Below are 21,839 nucleotides of genomic sequence, written 5' to 3'. Positions count from 1 at the left end.
AGGGGACTACCAGAACTTACACAGGAAGGGAAGAGAGGGGACTACCAGAACTTACACAGGAAGGGAAGAGAGGGGACTACCAGAACTTACACAGGAAGAGAAGAGAGGGGACTACCAGAACTTACACAGGAAGGGAAGAGAGGGGACTACCAGAACTTACACAGAAAGGGAAGAGAGGGGACTACCAGAACTTACACAGGAAGGGAAGAGAGGGGACTACCAGAACTTACACAGGAAGATAAGAGAGGGGACTAGTAGAACTTACACAGGAAGGGAAGAGAGGGGTCTACCAGAACTTACACAGGAAGAGAAGAGAGGGGACTACCAGAACTTACACAGGAAAGGAAGGGAGGGGACTACCAGAACTTACACAGGAAGGGAAGAGAGGGGACTACCAGAACTTGCACAGGAAGAGAAGAGAGGGGACTACCAGAACTTATACAGGAAGGGAAGAGAGGGGACTACCAGAACTTACACAGGAAGGGAAGAGAGGGGACTACCAGAACTTACACAGGAAGGGAAGAGAGGGGACTACCAGAACTTACACAGGAAGGGAAGGGAAGAGAGGAGACTACCAGAACTTACACAGGAAGTGAAGAGAAGAGAGGGGACTACCAGAACTTACACAGGAAGGGAAGTGAAGAGAGGGACTACCAGAACTTACACAGGAAGGGGAGAGAGGGGACTACCAGAACTTACACAGGAAGGGAAGAGAGGGGACTACCAGAACTTACACAGGAAGAGAAGAGACGGGACTACCAGAACTTACACAGGAAGGGAAGGGAGGAGAGGGGACTACCAGAACTTACACAGGAAGAGAAGAGAGGGGACTACCAGAACTTACACAGGAAGTGAAGAGAAGAGAGGGGACTACCAGAACTTACACAGGAAGTGAAGAGAAGGGACTACCAGAACTTACACAGGAAGTGAAGAGAGGGGACTACCAGAACTTACACAGGAAGAGAAGAGAGGGGACTACCAGAACTTACACAGGAAGGGAAGAGAGGGGACTACCAGAACTTACACAGGAAGGGAAGAGAGGGGACTACCAGAACTTACACAGGAAGGGAAGGAAAGAGAGGGGACTACCAGAACTTACACAGGAAGGGAAGGAAAGAGAGGGGACTACCAGAACTTACACAGGAAGGGAAGAGAGGGGACTACCAGAACTTACACAGGAAGGGAAGAGAGGGGACTACCAGAACTTACACAGGAAGGGAAGAGAGGGGACTACCAGAACTTACACAGGAAGAGAAGAGAGGGGACTACCAGAAATTACACAGGAAGGGAAGAGAGGGGACTACCAGAACTTACACAGGAAGAGAAGAGAGGGGACTACCAGAACTTACACAGGAAGAGAAGAGAGGGGACTACCAGAACTTACACAGGAAGGGAAGAGAGGGGACTACCAGAACTTACACAGGAAGGGAAGAGAGGGGACTACCAGAACTTACACAGGAAGAGAAGAGAGGGGACTACCAGAACTTACACAGGAAGTGAAGAGAGGGGACTACCAGAACTTACACAGGAAGAGAAGAGAAGAGAGGGGACTACCAGAACTTACACAGGAAGGGGAGAGAGGGGACTACCAGAACTTACACAGGAAGGGAAGAGAGGGGACTACCAGAACTTACACAGGAAGGGAAGAGAGGGGACTACCAGAACTTACACAGGAAGGGAAGAGAGGGGACTACCAGAACTTACACAGGAAGGGAAGAGAGGGGACTACCAGAACTTACACAGGAAGAGAAGAGAGGGGACTACCAGAACTTACACAGGAAGGGAAGAGAGGGGACTACCAGAACTTACACAGGAAGAGAAGAGAGGGGACTACCAGAACTTACACAGGAAGTGAAGAGAGGGGACTAATACTTTAGGATGGCATAATAGAAGCGGTGACTTCAGGAATAGAAACCAACCTCACCATGGTCCATTCCACGGGGTCAATCTGAGCCAAGCTCTACTGTGTTCTCCTGGTTCCACATCCAGCATAGTTGCTAAACGGGCAATGTGAAAATATAAAAATCAGAGCCAGCACAGTATGGTTCAGGATGACCCCATCAGGATGACCCCATCAGGATGACCCCATCAGGCGTACGATGCTGCCGTCAGGTATTCAACAGTCACATTGAGCAACAATTCATCAGACCCACAAGGGCACGGCATGGCGATTACAGATCCACTGTGGTGACCGAACACGAGAGGCTTTGAGACGGAGAGATGTGTAAAAGGAGAGTACCACTTCTTCCCGATTCGGGCTCACATGGAGCCTCAAACCCAGGACCACTGCCTCACAAAACACACGTGACCCCGTCGTCCTGAAGGGTCGTGACCCCGTCGTCCTGAAGGTTCGTACCCAGTCGTGTTACAGAAAAGCCCGTTTAAAAATATAAAAATAAATTGAAATCGGGCATCGCGAGTTGGGAGACACTTCAAGGAGTGAGTGTTACAGATCCCATCTCCAAAGCATTTAAAAAAGTATGTTTTATTCAACAACAACAAAAAAACAACGTTTGTGAATAGTGAGAAAGTGGAATGATGGCACAAACTGACTGGCACCCAGGCTATACACGGGCTGGTTATAGATCCACTACTGTGGGTTGTTTGTGAATAGTGAGAAAGTGGAATGATGGCACAAACTGACTGGCACCCAGGCTATACACGGGCTGGTTATAGATCCACTACTGTGGGTTGTCTGGTTTGTGCTCCTCTCTCATCTCTATTTGGCTGAGGAAACCTTATTTTCCTGCCGAGTTCATCTTGTAGTTGTTTTCACGTAAGAAATACCATGCTGTATTGTCTGGTAAAAATAGTGTTGAATGGAAGATGCACCTTGCATGAAAAGGTAAAATGCTTCCATTTAATATAATAATAAACTGAATTAAAATCATATTATGTCTTCCTTATCCCCCAAAATGGACGCACGGCGGCTATTTCAACACTATTTTTACCAGACAATACAGCATGGTATTTCTTACGTGAAAACAACTACAAGATGAACTCGGCAGGAAAATAAGGTTTCCTCAGCCAAATAGAGATGAGAGAGGAGCACAAACCAGACAACCCACAGTAGTATATAACCAGCCCGTGTATAGCCTGGGTGCCAGTCAGTTTGTGCCATCATTCCACTCCTCAACCACAGTAGTGGATCTATAACCAGCCCGTGTATAGCCTGGGTGCCAGTCAGTTTGTGCCATCATTCCACTCCTCAACCACAGTAGTGGATCTATAACCAGCCCGTGTATAGCCTGGGTGCCAGTCAGTTTGTGCCATCATTCCACTCCTCAACCACAGTAGTGGATCTATAACCAGCCCGTGTATAGCCTGGGTGCCAGTCAGTTTGTGCCATCATTCCACTCCTCAACCACAGTAGTGGATCTATAACCAGCCCGTGCATAGCCTGGGTGCCAGTCAGTTTGTGCCATCATTCCACTCCTCAACCACTTATTGTTTGGTCATGACGAGGAGTGGAATGATGGCACAAACAGACTTGGTATCCAGGCTAGCCTGTGTAATCCTAGCGACAACAATAACATGTAGAGGGAGGTGGTGGGGGGGGAGAGAAAAGAAGAAGCAATGCTTTTTAAAAAACGGCACACATTGATCTAACATAACTTAAAAGCATCATAAATAATACCTTGAAAATAATAAAAGAAATACAATAGAATTTGACCACAGAATGTTTTGACAGAAAATACAATCCACAGTGATGACGAAAACAGAAAAAAAAAAAAAACGGACAGATTCTCTTTTCGCGCCGAAGCGCAGTAAAAACACGCGTTTTGAGACAAGAAATAATGCCGTTGACAGGGGGTAAATATTGAAATAAAAACAGTGAAAACGAAGTACAAAAAGGTCATATATAATATCATATAATCAAAACGGGGAAAACGTGACGAGGCTGTTTTTTAAAAAACCACAGAAGAAGAAAAAAAAAAAAAAAAAAATCAATTGAAGTTACTCATCATCATCAGGATTTTGTTTACGGTAACATTTAAAATAGATATTTTTTCCTCTCTGTACATAGCACTGTTTCTTTCCCTTTTAGTTGTCTATTTACAAAACAAAACTCCGGTTTCTATTTTCTCCCTCCAGTTGTTTTTCCCGCCGGTTCTGTACGGACAGATGCCCCATCCCTTCAGTCTAGTGAGATCACGTCTGGTACGGAGCCATATATGACTGTCGCCACTGCGTTCGACCTGCTGTCCCTTTCCCTATCCCGATCCCTCTCTCTCAAACTACTTGACGACACCAGACTGGAGCTGCTACCGCTGTTGCTGCCCCCGTTGGCTGCTGCCAGGGCGCTGCTCACACCGCCGGGGGTCCCTGATTGGTCCAGGAACATCTGGGAGGAGCTATAGGGCAGGAAGCGGTTCAGGAGCAAGTCGTGGTCATCGGAGGCTGAGGCCGCCGCAGCTGCGGCCATCACCATGTTGTAATGCTATAGAGAGAGAGAGAGAGAGGAGTGTCAAATAAATCATAATTATTTATTAAGACTTTTTTTTACATCAACAGTTACAGCAATGTGGCCAGACCGCAACGAGCAGAAGCAACTTGGGCCAGACCGCAACGAGCAGAAGCAACTTGGGCCAGACCGAAATGTGGGCCAGACCGCAACGTGGGCCAGACCGCAACGTGGACCAGACCGCAATGAGCAGAAGCAACGTGGGCCAGACCGAAATGTGGGCCAGACCGCAACGTGGGCCAGACCGCAACATGGGCCAGACCGCAATGAGCAGAAACAACGGGGCCAGACCGAAACGTGGACCAGACCGCAATGAGCAGAAGCAACGTGGGCCAGACCGCAACGTGGGCCAGACCACAACGAGCAGAAGCAACGTGGGCCAGACCGCAACGAGCAGAAGAAACGTGGGCCAGACCGCAACGAGCAGAAGCAACGTGGGCCAGACCGCAACGAGCAGAAGCAACATGGGCCAGACCACAACGAGCAGAAGCAACGTGGCCAGACCGCAACGTGGGCCAGACCGCAACGAGCAGAAGCAACGTGGGCCAGACCGCAACGAGCAGAAGCAACGTGGGCCAGACCACACAGAGCAAAAGCAACGTGGGCCAGACCGCAACGAGCAGAAGCAACGTGGGCCGGACCACAACGAGCAGAAGCAACGTGGGGCAGACCGCAACGAGCAGAAGCAACGTGGGCCAGACCGCAACGTGGGCCAGACCACAACGAGCAAAAAGCAATGTGGCCAAACCGTAACGAGCAGAAGCAACGTGGGCCAGACCACAACGTGGGCCAGACCACAACGAGCAGAAGCAACGTGGGCCAGACCACAACGAGCAGAAGCAACGTGGGCCAGACCACAACGAGCAGAAGCAACGTGGGCCAGACCGCAACGTGGGCCAGACCACAACGAGCAGAAGCAATGTGGCCAAACCGTAACGAGCAGAAGCAACGTGGGCCAGACCGCAACGTGGGCCAGACCACAACGAGCAGAAGCAACGTGGGCCAGACCGCAACGTGGGCCAGACCACAACGAGCAGAAGCAACGTGGGCCAGACCGCAACGTGGGCCAGACCGCAACGAGCAGAAGAAACGTGGGCCAGACCGCAACGTGGGCCAGACCGCAACGTGGGCCAGACCACAACGAGCAGAAGCAATGTGGCCAAACCATAACAAGCAGAAGCAACGTGGGCCAGACCGCAACGTGGGCCAGATCGCAACGAGCAGAAGCAACGTGGGCCAGACCGCAACGTGGGCCAGACCACAACGAGCAGAAGCAACGTGGGCCAGACCGCAACGTGGGCCAGACCGCAACGAGCAGAAGCAACTTGGGCCAGACCGAAATGTGGGCCAGACCGCAACGTGGGACAGACCGCAACGTGGACCAGACCGCAATGAGCAGAAGCAACGTGGGCCAGACCGCAACGTGGGCCAGTGAGCAGAAGCAACGCAATGAGCAGAAGCAACGTGGGCCAGACCGCAACGTGGGCCAGACCACAACGAGCAGAAGCAACGTGGGCCAGACCGCAACGAGCAGAAGAAACGTGGGCCAGACAGCAACGAGCAGAAGCAACGTGGGCCAGACCGCAACGAGCAGAAGAAACATGGGCCAGACCACAACGAGCAGAAGCAACGTGGGCCAGACCGCAACGAGCAGAAGAAACATGGGCCAGACCACAACGAGCAGAAGCAACGTGGGCCAGACCGCAACGTGGGCCAGACCACAACGAGCAGAAGCAATGTGGCCAAACCGTAACGAGCAGAAGCAACGTGGGCCAGACCGCAACGTGGGCCAGACCGCAACGAGCAGAAGAAACGTGGGCCAGACCGCAACGTGGGCCAGACCACAACGAGCAGAAGCAATGTGGCCAAACCATAACAAGCAGAAGCAACGTGGGCCAGACCGCAACGTGGGCCAGATCGCAACGAGCAGAAGCAACGTGGGCCAGACCGCAACGTGGGCCAGACCGCAACGAGCAGAAGCAACTTGGGCCAGACCGAAATGTGGGCCAGACCGCAACGTGGGCCAGACCGCAACGTGGACCAGACCGCAATAAGCAGAAGCAACGTGGGCCAGACCGCAACGTGGGCCAGTGAGCAGAAGCAACGCAATGAGCAGAAGCAACGTGGGCCAGACCGCAACGTGGGCCAGACCACAACGAGCAGAAGCAACGTGGGCCAGACCGCAACGTGGGCCAGACCACAACGAGCAGAAGCAACGTGGGCCAGACCGCAACGAGCAGAAGAAACGTGGGCCAGACCGCAACGAGCAGAAGCAACGTGGGCCAGACCGCAACGAGCAGAAGCAACATGGGCCAGACCACAACGAGCAGAAGCAACGTGGCCAGACCGCAACGTGGGCCAGACCGCAACGAGCAGAAGCAACGTGGGCCAGACCGCAACGAGCAGAAGCAACGTGGGCCAGACCACACAGAGCAAAAGCAACGTGGGCCAGACCGCAACGAGCAGAAGCAACGTGGGCCGGACCACAACGAGCAGAAGCAACGTGGGGCAGACCGCAACGAGCAGAAGCAACGTGGGCCAGACCGCAACGTGGGCCAGACCACAACGAGCAAAAAGCAATGTGGCCAAACCGTAACGAGCAGAAGCAACGTGGGCCAGACCACAACGTGGGCCAGACCACAACGAGCAGAAGCAACGTGGGCCAGACCACAACGAGCAGAAGCAACGTGGGCCAGACCACAACGAGCAGAAGCAACGTGGGCCAGACCGCAACGTGGGCCAGACCACAACGAGCAGAAGCAATGTGGCCAAACCGTAACGAGCAGAAGCAACGTGGGCCAGACCGCAACGTGGGCCAGACCACAACGAGCAGAAGCAACGTGGGCCAGACCGCAACGTGGGCCAGACCACAACGAGCAGAAGCAACGTGGGCCAGACCGCAACGTGGGCCAGACCGCAACGAGCAGAAGAAACGTGGGCCAGACCGCAACGTGGGCCAGACCACAACGAGCAGAAGCAATGTGGCCAAACCATAACAAGCAGAAGCAACGTGGGCCAGACCGCAACGTGGGCCAGATCGCAACGAGCAGAAGCAACGTGGGCCAGACCGCAACGTGGGCCAGACCACAACGAGCAGAAGCAACGTGGGCCAGACCGCAACGTGGGCCAGACCGCAACGAGCAGAAGCAACTTGGGCCAGACCGAAATGTGGGCCAGACCGCAACGTGGGCCAGACCGCAACGTGGACCAGACCGCAATGAGCAGAAGCAACGTGGGCCAGACCGCAACGTGGGCCAGTGAGCAGAAGCAACGCAATGAGCAGAAGCAACGTGGGCCAGACCGCAACGTGGGCCAGACCACAACGAGCAGAAGCAACGTGGGCCAGACCGCAACGAGCAGAAGAAACGTGGGCCAGACAGCAACGAGCAGAAGCAACGTGGGCCAGACCGCAACGAGCAGAAGAAACATGGGCCAGACCACAACGAGCAGAAGCAACGTGGGCCAGACCGCAACGTGGGCCAGACCACAACGAGCAGAAGCAATGTGGCCAAACCGTAACGAACAGAAGCAACGTGGGCCAGACCGCAACGTGGGCCAGACCACAACGAGCAGAAGCAACGTGGGCCAGACCGCAACGTGGGCCAGACCACAACGAGCAGAAGCAACGTGGGCCAGACCGCAACGTGGGCCAGACCGCAACGAGCAGAAGAAACGTGGGCCAGACCGCAACGTGGGCCAGACCACAACGAGCAGAAGCAACGTGGGCCAGACCGCAACGTGGGCCAGACCGCAACGAGCAGAAGCAACTTGGGCCAGACCGAAATGTGGGCCAGACCGCAACGTGGGCCAGACCGCAACGTGGACCAGACCGCAATGAGCAGAAGCAACGTGGGCCAGACCGCAACGTGGGCCAGACCGCAACGTGGGCCAGACCGCAATGAGCAGAAACAACGTGGGCCAGACCGAAACGTGGACCAGACCGCAATGAGCAGAAGCAACGTGGGCCAGACCGCAACGTGGGCCAGACCACAACGAGCAGAAGCAACGTGGGCCAGACCGCAACGAGCAGAAGAAACGTGGGCCGGACCACAACGATCAGAAGCAACGTGGGGCAGACCGCAACGAGCAGAAGCAACGTGGGCCAGACCGCAACGTGGGCCAGACCACAACGAGCAAAAGCAATGTGGCCAAACCGTAACGAGCAGAAGCAACGTGGGCCAGACCACAACGTGGGCCAGACCACAACGAGCAGAAGCAACGTGGGCCAGACCACAACGAGCAGAAGCAACGTGGGCCAGACCACAACGAGCAGAAGCAATGTGGGCCAGACCGCAACGTGGGCCAGACCACAACGAGCAGAAGCAATGTGGCCAAACCGTAACGAGCAGAAGCAACGTGGGCCAGACCGCAACGTGGGCCAGACCACAACGAGCAGAAGCAACGTGGGCCAGACCGCAACGTGGGCCAGACCACAACGAGCAGAAGCAACGTGGGCCAGACCGCAACGTGGGCCAGACCGCAACGAGCAGAAGAAACGTGGGCCAGACCGCAACGTGGGCCAGACCACAACGAGCAGAAGCAATGTGGCCAAACCATAACAAGCAGAAGCAACGTGGGCCAGACCGCAACGTGGGCCAGATCGCAACGAGCAGAAGCAACGTGGGCCAGACCGCAACGTGGGCCAGACCACAACGAGCAGAAGCAACGTGGGCCAGACCGCAACGTGGGCCAGACCGCAACGAGCAGAAGAAACGTGGGCCAGACCGCAACGTGGGCCAGACCACAACGAGCAGAAGCAATGTGGCCAAAACGCAACGTGGGCCAGACCACAACGAGCACAAGCAATGTGGCCAAAACGCAACGTGGGCCAGACCACAACGAGCACAAGCAATGTGGCCAGACCACAACGAGCAGAAGCAATGTGGCCAGACTGCAACGTGGGCCACACCGCAACGAGCAGAAACACAATGATAAAAAAAATTTAAAAACGCTCCAGAGAAGAAAGCAGACTGGCCGCACCAGGACCAGCTGTAGAAGTGACTAAAAGCAGTACATGATCCTGTTCTACGATGGTTGTCTCCCAGTGTGTTGTCTGGTTCTATCCTGTGAAGTCGTTACCTGACGGTTCTATCTTGTGAAGTCATTACCTGACGGTTCTATCCTGTGAAGTCATTACCTGACGGTTCTATCCTGTGAAGTCATTACCTGACGGTTGTCTGGTTCTCTCCTGTGAAGTCATTACCCTACGGTTCTATATTGTGAAGTCGTTACCTGACGGTTCTATCGTGTGAAGTCGTTACCTGACGGTTCTATCGTGTGAAGTCGTTACCTGACGGTTCTATCGTGTGAAGTCGTTACTTGACGGTTCTATCGTGTGAAGTCGTTACCTGACGGTTCTATCTTGTGAAGTCATTACCTGACGGTTGTCTGGTTGTCTCCTGTGAAGTCATTCCCTGACGGTTCTATCTTGTGAAGTCGTTACCTGACAGATCTAACGTGTGAAGTCGTTACCTGACGGTTCTATCGTGTGAAGTCATTACCTGACGGTTCTATCGTGTGAAGTCAATACCTGACGGTTCTATCCTGTGAAGTCGTTACCTGACGGTTCTATCGTGTGAAGTCGTTACCTGACGGTTCTATCGTGTGAAGTCGTTACCTGACGGTTCTATCTTTTGAAGTCGTTACCTGACGGTTGTCTGGTTGTCTCCTGTGAAGTCATTCCCTGACGGTTCTATCTTGTGAAGTCGTTACCTGACAGTTCTATCGTGTGAAGTCGTTACCTGACGGTTCTATCGTGTGAAGTCGTTACTTGACGGTTCTATCGTGTGAAGTCGTTACCTGACGGTTCTATCTTGTGAAGTCATTACCTGACGGTTGTCTGGTTGTCTCCTGTGAAGTCATTCCCTGACGGTTCTATCTTGTGAAGTCGTTACCTGACAGATCTAACGTGTGAAGTCGTTACCTGACGGTTCTATCGTGTGAAGTCATTACCTGACGGTTCTATCGTGTGAAGTCAATACCTGACGGTTCTATCCTGTGAAGTCGTTACCTGACGGTTGTCTGGTTGTCTCCTGTGAAGTCGTTACCTGACGGTTCTATCGTGTGAAGTCGTTACCTGACGGTTCTATCGTGTGAAGTCGTTACCTGACGGTTCTATCTTGTGAAGTCGTTACCTGACGGTTGTCTGGTTGTCTCCTGTGAAGTCATTCCCTGACGGTTCTATCTTGTGAAGTCGTTACCTGACGGTTGTCTGGTTGTCTCCTGTGAAGTCATTCCCTGACGGTTCTATCTTGTGAAGTCGTTACCTGACAGTTCTAACGTGTGAAGTCGTTACCTGACGGTTCTATCGTGTGAAGTCATTACCTGACGGTTCTATCGTGTGAAGTCATTACCTGACGGTTCTATCGTGTGAAGTCAATACCTGACGGTTCTATCCTGTGAAGTCGTTACCTGACGGTTCTATCGTGTGAAGTCGTTACCTGACGGTTCTATCTTGTGAAGTCATTACTTGACGGTTGTCTGGTTGTCTCCTGTGAAATCATTCCCTGACGGTTCTATCTTGTGAAGTCATTACCTGACGGTTCTAACGTGTGAAGTTGTTACCTGACGGTTCTATCATGTGAAGTCGTTACCTGACGGTTCTAACGTGTGAAGTCGTTACCTGACGGTTCTATCGTGTGAAGTCGTTACCTGACGGTTCTATCGTGTGAAGTCGTTACCTGACGGTTCTATCTTGTGAAGTCATTACCTGACGGTTGTCTGGTTGTCTCCTGTGAAATCATTCCCTGACGGTTCTATCTTGTGAAGTCATTACCTGACGGTTCTAACGTGTGAAGTTGTTACCTGACGGTTCTATCGTGTGAAGTCGTTACCTGACGGTTCTAACGTGTGAAGTCGTTACCTGACGGTTCTATCGTGTGAAGTCGTTACCTGACGGTTGTATCGTGTGAGGTCGTTACCTGACGGTTCTATCATGTGAAGTCGTTACCTGACGGTTCTATCGTGTGAAGTCGTTACCTGACGGTTCTATCGTGTGAAGTCGTTACCTGACGGTTCTATCCTGTGAAGTCACTACCTGACGGTTCTATCCTGTGAAGTCATTACCTGACGGTTGTCTGGTTGTCTCCTGTGAAGTCGTTACCTGACGGTTCTATCGTGTGAAGTCATTACCTGACGGTTCTATCGTGTGAAGTCGTTACCTGACGGTTCTATCGTGTGAAGTCGTTACCTGACGGTTCTATCATGTGAAGTCGTTACCTGACGGTTCTATCGTGTGAAGTCGTTACCCGACGGTTCTATCTTGTGAAGTCATTACCTGATGGTTGTCTCCCTGGAGGAATGAGAAGAAGTTGAGGTCCAGGTCATTGGGGGTGTGGTAGTAGTGGCTGTAGTCCTGTATGAGGGGGGGTGGAGGGGGGATATAGCTGGTCTCAACAGGAGGCATGCTGGGAGCTCTGGCCACCGGAGATACCTGGCTGTGGAGGTTCAACACGCTGTAGAGAGAAGACGACAATGAAGAAGATTACGCATTGAACAAAATGTCCGACGGAAATTAGCGTTCTCAAATTTATCCCAACTCCTCAAAACACACATACAGGTTCCAAAACACACATACAGGTTCCACAACACACATACAGGTTCCAAAACACACATACAGGTTCCACAACACACATACAGGTTCCACAACACACATACAGGTTCCACAACACACATACAGGTTCCAAAACACACATACAGGTTCCAAAACACACATACAGGTTCCACAACACACATACAGGTTCCAAAAACACACATACAGGTTCCACAACACACATACAGGTTCCAAAACACACATACAGGTTCCAAAACACACATACAGGTTCCACAACACACATACAGGTTCCACAACACACATACAGGTTCCACAACACACATACAGGTTCCAAAACACACATACAGGTTCCAAAACACACATACAGGTTCCAAAACATAAACGCCCCAGGAACAGTTCAAGGGGTTAGCAGGACGTGACATCGGAGGTGACGTACCCCTTGCTGATAGGCGGTGAGGCAGGGGACAAGGAGGAGGAGGAGGGACAGGGTCTCTTGAGAGGAGGCTCATCGTCCAGATCGTCGTCCGAAGAGCTGTCCAGAGTCAGATCAATCACCACCACCTTATTGGTACTGCTGTGGGATGAGCTGTTCCTGTGGGGCTCCGATTCTACTGTCCGACACGACTCTGCAAGAGGGTGAATCCTTCTGTCAGTCCATCCACAATAGCACAAAAAGACTGTGTGCATGCATTGAGTGCTATGAAACTTCAAAGTGGATTGAAACTAAGGCAGTGGGGTCCTCGAGCCTGTTTCCCGGAGAGCCAACCAGTACTATCCCAGAGCTAGCACACAGCAAGGATAAGATAAACCAATTTTTAAAACGAGTCCTTTTTTGGCTATCCACAGCAGTCAACTAGCTAGGTAGCTGTTTCATTTTCTAGCCTCAGCAGTCAACTAGCTAGGTATCCTCAGCAGTCAACTAGCTAGGTAGCCACAGCAGTCAACTAGCTAGGTATCCTCAGCAGTCAACTGGCTAGGTAGCCACAGCAGTCATCTAGCTAGGTAGCCACAGCAGTCATCTAGCTAGGTAGCCACAGCAGTCATCTAGCTAGGTAGCCACAGCAGTCATCTAGCTAGGTAGCCACAGCAGTCAACTAGCTAGGTAGCCTCAGCAGTCAACTGGCTAGGTAGCCACAGCAGTCATCTAGCTAGGTAGCCACAGCAGTCAACTAGCTAGGTAGCCTCAGCAGTCAACTGGCTAGGTAGCCACAGCAGTCAACTAGCTAGGTAGCTGTTTCATTTTCTAGCCTCAGCAGTCAACTAGCTAGGTAGCCACAGCAGTCAACTAGCTAGGTAGCCTCAGCAGTCAACTGGCTAGGTAGCCACAGCAGTCATCTAGCTAGGTAGCCACAGCAGTCAACTAGCTAGGTAGCCTCAGCAGTCAACTGGCTAGGTAGCCACAGCAGTCATCTAGCTAGGTAGCCACAGCAGTCATCTAGCTAGGTAGCCACAGCAGTCATCTAGCTAGGTAGCCACAGCAGTCATCTAGCTAGGTAGCCACAGCAGTCAACTAGCTAGGTAGCCTCAGGGGTCAACTAGCTAGGTAGCCTCAGCAGTCAGCTAGCTAGGTAGCCTCAGCAGTCAACTAGCTAGGTAGCCACAGCAGTCAACTAGCTAGGTATCCTCAGCAGTCAACTGGCTAGGTAGCCACAGCAGTCATCTAGCTAGGTAGCCACAGCAGTCATCTAGCTAGGTAGCCACAGCAGTCATCTAGCTAGGTAGCCACAGCAGTCATCTAGCTAGGTAGCCACAGCAGTCAACTAGCTAGGTAGCCTCAGCAGTCAACTGGCTAGGTAGCCACAGCAGTCAACTAGCTAGGTAGCTGTTTCATTTTCTAGCCTCAGCAGTCAACTAGCTAGGTAGCCACAGCAGTCAACTAGCTAGGTAGCCTCAGCAGTCAACTGGCTAGGTAGCCACAGCAGTCATCTAGCTAGGTAGCCACAGCAGTCAACTAGCTAGGTAGCCTCAGCAGTCAACTGGCTAGGTAGCCACAGCAGTCATCTAGCTAGGTAGCCACAGCAGTCATCTAGCTAGGTAGCCACAGCAGTCATCTAGCTAGGTAGCCACAGCAGTCATCTAGCTAGGTAGCCACAGCAGTCAACTAGCTAGGTAGCCTCAGGGGTCAACTAGCTAGGTAGCCTCAGCAGTCAGCTAGCTAGGTAGCCTCAGCAGTCAACTAGCTAGGTAGCCTCAGCAGTCAACTAGCTAGGTAGCCACAGCAGTCAGCTAGCTAGGTAGCCACAGCAGTAATCTAGCTAGGTAGCCACAGCAGTAATCTAGCTAGGTAGCCACAGCAGTCATCTAGCTAGGTAGCCACAGCAGTCATCTAGCTAGGTAGCCACAGCAGTCAGCTAGCTAGGTAGCCACAGCAGTAATCTAGCTAGGTAGCCACAGCAGTAATCTAGCTAGGTAGCCACAGCAGTAATCTAGCTAGGTAGCCACAGCAGTCATCTAGCTAGGTAGCCACAGCAGTAATCTAGCTAGGTAGCCACAGCAGTCATCTAGCTAGGTAGCCACAGCAGTCATCTAGCTAGGTAGCCACAGCAGTAATCTAGCTAGGTAGCCTCAGCAGTCAACTAGCTAGGTAGCCACAGCAGTCAGCTAGCTAGGTAGCCACAGCAGTAATCTAGCTAGGTAGCCTCAGGGGTCAACTAGCTAGGTAGCCTCAGCAGTCAACTAGCTAGGTAGCCACAGCAGTCAGCTAGCTAGGTAGCCACAGCAGTCATCTAGCTAGGTAGCCTCAGCAGTAATCTAGCTAGGTAGCCTCAGCAGTCAACTAGCTAGGTAGCCACAGCAGTCATCTAGCTAGGTAGCCTCAGCAGTCATCTAGCTAGGTAGCCTCAGCAGTAGTCTAGCTAGGTAGCCTCAGCAGTCAACTAGCTAGGTAGCCACAGCAGTCAGCTAGCTAGGTAGCCACAGCAGTCAGCTAGCTAGGTAGCCTCAGCAGTAATCTAGCTAGGTAGCCTCAGCAGTCAACTAGCTAGGTAGCCACAGCAGTCAGCTAGCTAGGTAGCCACAGCAGTCAGATAGCTAGGTAGCCTCAGCAGTAATCTAGCTAGGTAGCCTCAGCAGTCAGCTAGCTAGGTAGCCACAGCAGTCAGCTAGCTAGGTAGCCTCAACAGTAATCTAGCTAGGTAGGAGGCGGTGGTGGTTTGGGAACTACTGCAACAGAGGATTAAGTTGGCCACGTACCGCCATCGCCGTTGAATGAAGCAGATACCTCTGTGACCTCCTTCTTCGACCTCATGGGATACCAGTTCCCGTCCTCTTTAAACTGGATCTCATCACAGTCCTCACAGCTGTTCAGGATCTCCATGAACAACCTGCAGAGAGAGAGACAGAGAGACAGAGAGACAGACAGACAGACACATGCACGAGGAGGAGATTAGAAATAGGTGCTACTGTACTGCTATGCATTGGATGATAGAATAAAGACACGTGTTTGGAGTTTTCCCTTGTCAGAGAGACGGAGAGAGAGACGGAGAGAGACGGAGAGAGAGACGGAGAGAGACAGAGAGAGACGGAGAGAGAGACGGAGAGGGAGACGGAGAGAGACAGAGAGAGAGACGGAGAGAGAGACGGAGAGAGAGACGGAGAGAGAGACGGAGAGAGACAGAGAGAGAGACGGAGAGAGAGACGGAGAGAGACAGAGAGAGAGACGGAGAGAGAGACGGAGAGAGAGACGGAGAGAGAGACGGAGAGAGACGGAGAGAAAGACGGAGAGAGACAGAGAGAGACGGAGAGGGAGACGGAGAGGGAGACGGAGAGAGACAGAGAGAGAGACGGAGAGAGAGACGGAGAGAGAGACAGAGAGAGAGACGGAGAGAGACAGAGAGAGAGACGGAGAGAGAGACGGAGAGAGAGACGTAGAGAGAGACGTGGAGAGACGTAGAGAGACGTGGAGAGAGACGGAGAGAGAGACGTAAGAGAGACGTGGAGAGAGAGACGGAGAGAGAGACGGAGAGAGAGACGGAGAGAGAGACGTAGAGAGAGACAGAGAGAAAGTGAGAGAGAGACGGAGCAAGAGATAGTTCCACGAAAAGAGGGCCTTTTTGGGTCTCTGATATTTTTTTTGTAGAACTTGGGCACAAACGTTTAATTTTAAAAGCCTGTTATATTAAATAAAGTGCCCTTTAATATTGAACACACGAAGAACTCCATAAATATGCCTTTTTTTTTTGTATGAATAAATGATGTATTTTGACATGAACTGTGTAAATTCATGGAAGATTTTAACCCATCATTGTAAAGCTTTAGCTATTTGGTTGCTTATTAAAACAGTCATTTCTGAAGATGCTTATTTAATTAATGTGATTGTTTTATTTGTTTTATTTTATATGATTGATTAGTGATTCATTTACATATGTCCCTCATTTTAAAAAGGTCAACCCCCCCCTGTTACGTGAACTGAACTCAAACAACAATTTTATTATTGTGACACTATTCCTTTAAAAAATAAATAATAATAATTTAAAAAATAAACATTGACCATATAAAGCCTTGTTCACATTGGAAGTTTGAAGTGACTCGGATCCTATTGTTTTGCATATCTAATTTGAATCAGTTGTTTTTCCCAGCAGTCTGAACAGCCAAAAAAGGACATGGAATAGGATATTTCCGGCCACAATTCAAACCACATTTGCAGGTGGTTTTAAAATCAGATACAAATCTGATTCCTAGCCATGTGACTTGTGTCTGAACGGTCAAATCTGATGTAAGTGGTTTTTAGACTGTTATTTGGCATATTGCTTGCCAGCTGCTCTGTTGACAGTTTGACAAGAACATGTTCTAGCTAACTAGCTGGTTAATCGTTTACAAAAAAATTAGTGAACGTGGTCGAAAACTAAACAGCTACCTAGCTAGTTGACTGGTGTGGCTAGAAAACTAAACAGCTAGCTAGCTAGTTGACTGGTGTGGCTACCTAGCTAGTCGACTGGTGTGGCTACCTAGCTAGTTGATTGCTGTGGCTAGAAAACTAAACAGCTAGCTAGCTAGATGACTGCTGTGGCTTCCTAGCTAGTTGACTGCTGTGGCTAGCTAGCTAGTTGACTGCTGTGGCTAGAAAAACTAAACAGCTAGCTAGCTAGATGACTGCTGTGGCTAGCTAGCTAGTTGACTGCTGTGGCTAGAAAACTAAACAGCTAGCTACCTAGCTAGTTGACTGGTGTGGCTACCTAGCTAGTTGATTGCTGTGGCTAGAAAACTAAACAGCTAGCTAGCTAGATGACTGCTGTGGCTTCCTAGCTAGTTGACTGATGTGGCTACCTAGCTAGTTGACTACTGTGTCAAGAAAACTAAACAACTAGCTAGCTAGATGACTGATGTGGCTAGAAAACTAAACAGCTAGCTAGCTAGTTGACTGCTGTGGCTACCTAGCTAGTTGACTGCTACGGCTACCTAGCTAGTTGACTGCTGAGGCTCGAAAACGAAACAGCTAGCTAGCTAGATGACTGCTGTGGCTAGAAAACTAAACAGCTAGCTAGCTAGATGAGTGCTGTGGCTAGAAAACTAAACAGCTAGCTAGCTAGATGAGTGCTGTGGCTAGAAAACTAAACAGCTAGCTAGCTAGATGAGTGCTGTGGATAGCCAAAAAAAGGACTCGTTTTAAAAGTTGGTTTATCTTATCCTTGAAGAATTAAAATATATTTAGATTTGGTTGACACTTTTTTGGTTACTACATGATTCCACATGTGTTATTTCATAGTTGATGTCTTAACTATTATTTTAGAAAATTATAGAAAATTGTAAAAAATAAACTTTTGACTGGTACTGTATGTGACGTGGGCCTGTGGACGGGAGGGTAAGGGGGGGGTGGGGGTAGCAGCAGAACGAACCCGTCGATGATGAGGTGTTGGTAGGGGGCCTTCTGATCACAGACAGGACACACCCACGTGGGTTTCTTCTCATTCATCTGGATGTAAAGCGTAGCGTCGAAACACTGGAGGTGGGAACACGTCAGCGCTCTGCACGGGATCATCAGACGCATCTTCCCCAGCTAGACAGGAAACAGGAAACAGAAGGATGAGTATTGTGCTGTTTGTAGCAGAACTTCTGATTGTGATGTGGTTGTTTTACCTAATCTACCTACTTTTACCCAAGTTGATCACTGATTGATCGATTCTGATTAAGAACGTCTGCTATATAACTAAAACGTAAATGAGTGTACGTACCGGACAGAGCAGAGAGACTCGTAGACTGGTGGTCGCAATCTCACTGTCCGGGTCAGCTGTTAACTTCTCTTTGACTGTGGAGAGAGAGAGAGACAACACAATCTCACTGTCAGGGTCAGCTGTTAACTTCTCTCTGACTGTGGAGAGAGAGAGACAACACAATCTCACTGTCCGGGTCTGCTGTTAACTTCTCTCTGACTGTGGAGAGAGAGAGAGACAACACAATATCACTGTCCGGGTCAGCTGTTAACTTCTCTCTGACTGTGGAGAGAGAGAGACAACACAATCTCACTGTCAGCTGTTAACTTCTCTCTGACTGTAGAGAGAGAGACAACACAATCTCACTGTCAGCTGTTAACTTCTCTCTGACTGTGGAGAGAGAGAGACAACACAATATCACTGTCCGGGTCAGCTGTTAACTTCTCTCTGACTGTGGAGAGAGAGAGACAACACAATCTCACTGTCCGGGTCAGCTGTTAACTTCTCTCTGACTGTGGAGAGAGAGAGACAACACAATCTCACTGTCAGGGTCAGCTGTTAACTTCTCTCTGACTGTGGAGAGAGAGAGAGACAACACAATCTCACTGTCAGCTGTTAACTTCTCTCTGACTGTGGAGAGAGAGAGACAACACAATCTCACTGTCAGGGTCAGCTGTTAACTTCTCTCTGACTGTGGAGAGAGAGAGAGACAACACAATCTCACTGTCAGGGTCTGCTGTTAACTTCTCTGACTGTGGAGAGAGAGACAACACAATCTCTGCTGTTAACTTCTCTGACTGTGGAGAGAGAGAGAGACAACACAATCTCTGCTGTTAACTTCTCTGACTGTGGAGAGAGAGACAACACAATCTCTGCTGTTAACTTCTCTGACTGTGGAGAGAGAGAGAGACAACACAATCTCTGCTGTTAACTTCTCTGACTGTGGAGAGAGAGAGAGACAACACAATCTCTGCTGTTAACTTCTCTGACTGTGGAGAGAGAGAGAGACAACACAATCTCTGCTGTTAACTTCTCTGACTGTGGAGAGAGAGAGAGACAACACAATCTCTGCTGTTAACTCCTCTGACTGTGGAGAGAGAGAGAGACAACACAATCTCTGCTGTTAACTTCTCTGACTGTGGAGAAAGAGAGACAACACAATCTCTGCTGTTAACTTCTCTGACTGTGGAGAGAGAGAGAGACAACACAATCTCTGCTGTTAACTTCTCTGACTGTGGAGAGAGAGAGAGACAACACAATCTCTGCTGTTAACTTCTCTGACTGTGGAGAGAGAGAGAGACAACACAATCTCTGCTGTTAACTTCTCTGACTGTGGAGAGAGAGAGAGACAACACAATCTCTGCTGTTAACTTCTCTGACTGTGGAGAGAGAGAGAGACAACACAATCTCTGCTGTTAACTCCTCTGACTGTGGAGAGAGAGAGAGACAACACAATCTCTGCTGTTAACTTCTCTGACTGTGGAGAAAGAGAGACAACACAATCTCTGCTGTTAACTTCTCTGACTGTGGAGAGAGAGAGAGACAACACAGAGACAACACAGAGACATAATGAGCTGGATGGCACCAATAAAGATGACGTTCCCAATCCCCCAGCTTGGTGCCTTAAGAGTCAGCTCCTATGGTCCATTAGGGTCTTGGGTTCACAGTACCAACAGATCTGGGACGAGGCCTGGCAGCACAGTCTAATACCAGAGAGCCACCTACTGAGAGCTCTGGAGTGGTCTGGGTTGCGGATGCCTTTGGCTCGTAGTCTCTGTAGCAGGGTTGTGGATGTCTGCTGTCTCGCCAGGTAGACTGCCATGGAGAAATTCTGAGAGAGGAGGCAGGACAACAGGGAGGGAGGTTATCACAGTGAACCACCATGACACAAAACAATGTAACAGAATAGAATAACATTCTCCATGCTCTGTGGGGCTTCGCAGCAGCAGCCACATGGTACATAAACACTGGTCTATATCTTTATGCCACAGCTTTATCCAACAGTCTTTGCTAACATCTATTTCAGTAGTTTGCCAGCCAGCCAGCCTGCCAGCCTGCCTTAGGGTTGCAAAATACTGGTCATGTTCCCAAATTTCCCAGGTTTCCAGAAATCCTGGTTGGTGGATTCTGGATTTCTTGCTTAATCCTATCTGATCCCGGGAATCTTCCAATCGGGATTCTAAATAACCTGCCTAACTCTGAGGTCCATGACATCACAATAGATTCCTTACCCTGCCTATCTCTGAGGTCCACGACATCACAATAGATTCCTTACCCTGCCTATCTCTGAGGTCCACGACACCACGATAGATTCCTTACCCTGCCTAACTCTGAGGTCCATGACATCACAATAGATTCCTTACCCTGCCTATCTCTGAGGTCCATGACATCACAATAGATTCCTTACCCTGCCTATCTCTGAGGTCCATGACATCACGATAGATTCCTTACCCTGTCTATCTCTGAGGTCCATGACATCACAATAGATTCCTTACCCTGCCTATCTCTGAGGTCCACGACACCACGATAGTGTTGGGCACTGTGGTGGACAGTCTGACCAGTGACGTGATGTTGATGGGGCGACTCGGCCGTTTGGGTTCCACTCCGTTTTTGGTTGGAGGAAGGTAGCTCTGAGGAAGAGGTGAGACAACATGGGTCAATGTCAAGTTGGGAAGAGCAGGACGCTAGGCTAACAAATCCAAGAATGGTGGGTTCAAGTCCCACAGGGATAACATACACTGAACACAAACACAACTGAGTTACAGTTCAGATAAGGAAATCAGTCAATTGAGAAATGTATTGGGCCCTAATCTATGGATTTCACATGACTGGGAAAACAGATCTGCATCTGTTGGTCACAGATACCTTAACAAAAAGGTAGGGGTGTGATCAGAAAACCAGTCAGTATCTGGTGTGGATCAGAAAACCAGTCAGTATCTGGTGTGATCAGAGAACCAGTCAGTATCTGGTGTGGATCAGAAAACCAGTCAGTATCTGGTGTGGATCAGAAAACCAGTCAGTATCTGGTGTGATCAGAAAACCAGTCAGTATCTGGTGTGGATCAGAAAACCAGTCAGTATCTGGTGTGGATCAGAAAACCAGTCAGTATCTGGTGTGATCAGAAAACCAGTCAGTATCTGGTGTGATCAGAAAACCAGTCAGTATCTGGTGTGATCAGAAAACCAGTCAGTATCTGGTGTGATCAGAAAACCAGTCAGTATCTGGTGTGATCAGAAAACCAGTCAGTATCTGGTGTGGATCAGAAAACCAGTCAGTATCTGGTGTGGATCAGAAAACCAGTCAGTATCTGGTGTGGATCAGAAAACCAGTCAGTATCTGGTGTGGATCAGAAAACCAGTCAGTATCTGGTGTGATCAGAAAACCAGTCAGTATCTGGTGTGATCAGAAAACCAGTCAGTATCTGGTGTGGATCAGAAAACCAGTCAGTATCTGGTGTGATCAGAAAACCAGTCAGTATCTGGTGTGGATCAGAAAACCAGTCAGTATCTGGTGTGGATCAGAAAACCAGTCAGTATCTGGTGTGATCAGAAAACCAGTCAGTATCTGGTGTGATCAGAAAACCAGTCAGTATCTGGTGTGATCAGAAAACCAGTCAGTATCTGGTGTGATCAGAAAACCAGTCAGTATCTGGTGTGATCAGAAAACCAGTCAG

The 21,839-nt window shown here is 50.1% G+C and overlaps 1 protein-coding gene across 1 annotated transcript in view; it reads right to left on the bottom strand.

Annotated features, from left to right (window-relative positions):
* Nucleotides 1-2,420: 2,420 nt before the first annotated feature.
* Nucleotides 2,421-21,839, bottom strand: part of LOC110521158 (E3 SUMO-protein ligase PIAS1-like) — a 48,594-nt gene continuing 29,175 nt past the window's right edge. The window contains exons 6-13 of the mRNA XM_036969029.1: nt 20,662-20,796; nt 19,892-19,997; nt 18,188-18,261; nt 17,852-18,012; nt 15,210-15,340; nt 12,454-12,643; nt 11,742-11,919; nt 2,421-4,441 (exon numbers count right to left, since the gene is read on the bottom strand). Coding sequence (XP_036824924.1) covers nt 4,139-4,441; nt 11,742-11,919; nt 12,454-12,643; nt 15,210-15,340; nt 17,852-18,012; nt 18,188-18,261; nt 19,892-19,997; nt 20,662-20,796 — 1,278 coding nt within the window. The 3' untranslated portion in view covers nt 2,421-4,138. The remainder of the gene's footprint in view (nt 4,442-11,741; nt 11,920-12,453; nt 12,644-15,209; nt 15,341-17,851; nt 18,013-18,187; nt 18,262-19,891; nt 19,998-20,661; nt 20,797-21,839) is intronic.

Source organism: Oncorhynchus mykiss, chromosome 30, assembly GCF_013265735.2.
Source record: "Oncorhynchus mykiss isolate Arlee chromosome 30, USDA_OmykA_1.1, whole genome shotgun sequence".
In the NCBI taxonomy this organism is placed as follows: Eukaryota; Metazoa; Chordata; class Actinopteri; order Salmoniformes; family Salmonidae; genus Oncorhynchus; species Oncorhynchus mykiss.
Note: the sequence above shows the minus strand (reverse complement) of the source record. Positions and strands in the feature narration are given on the sequence as shown.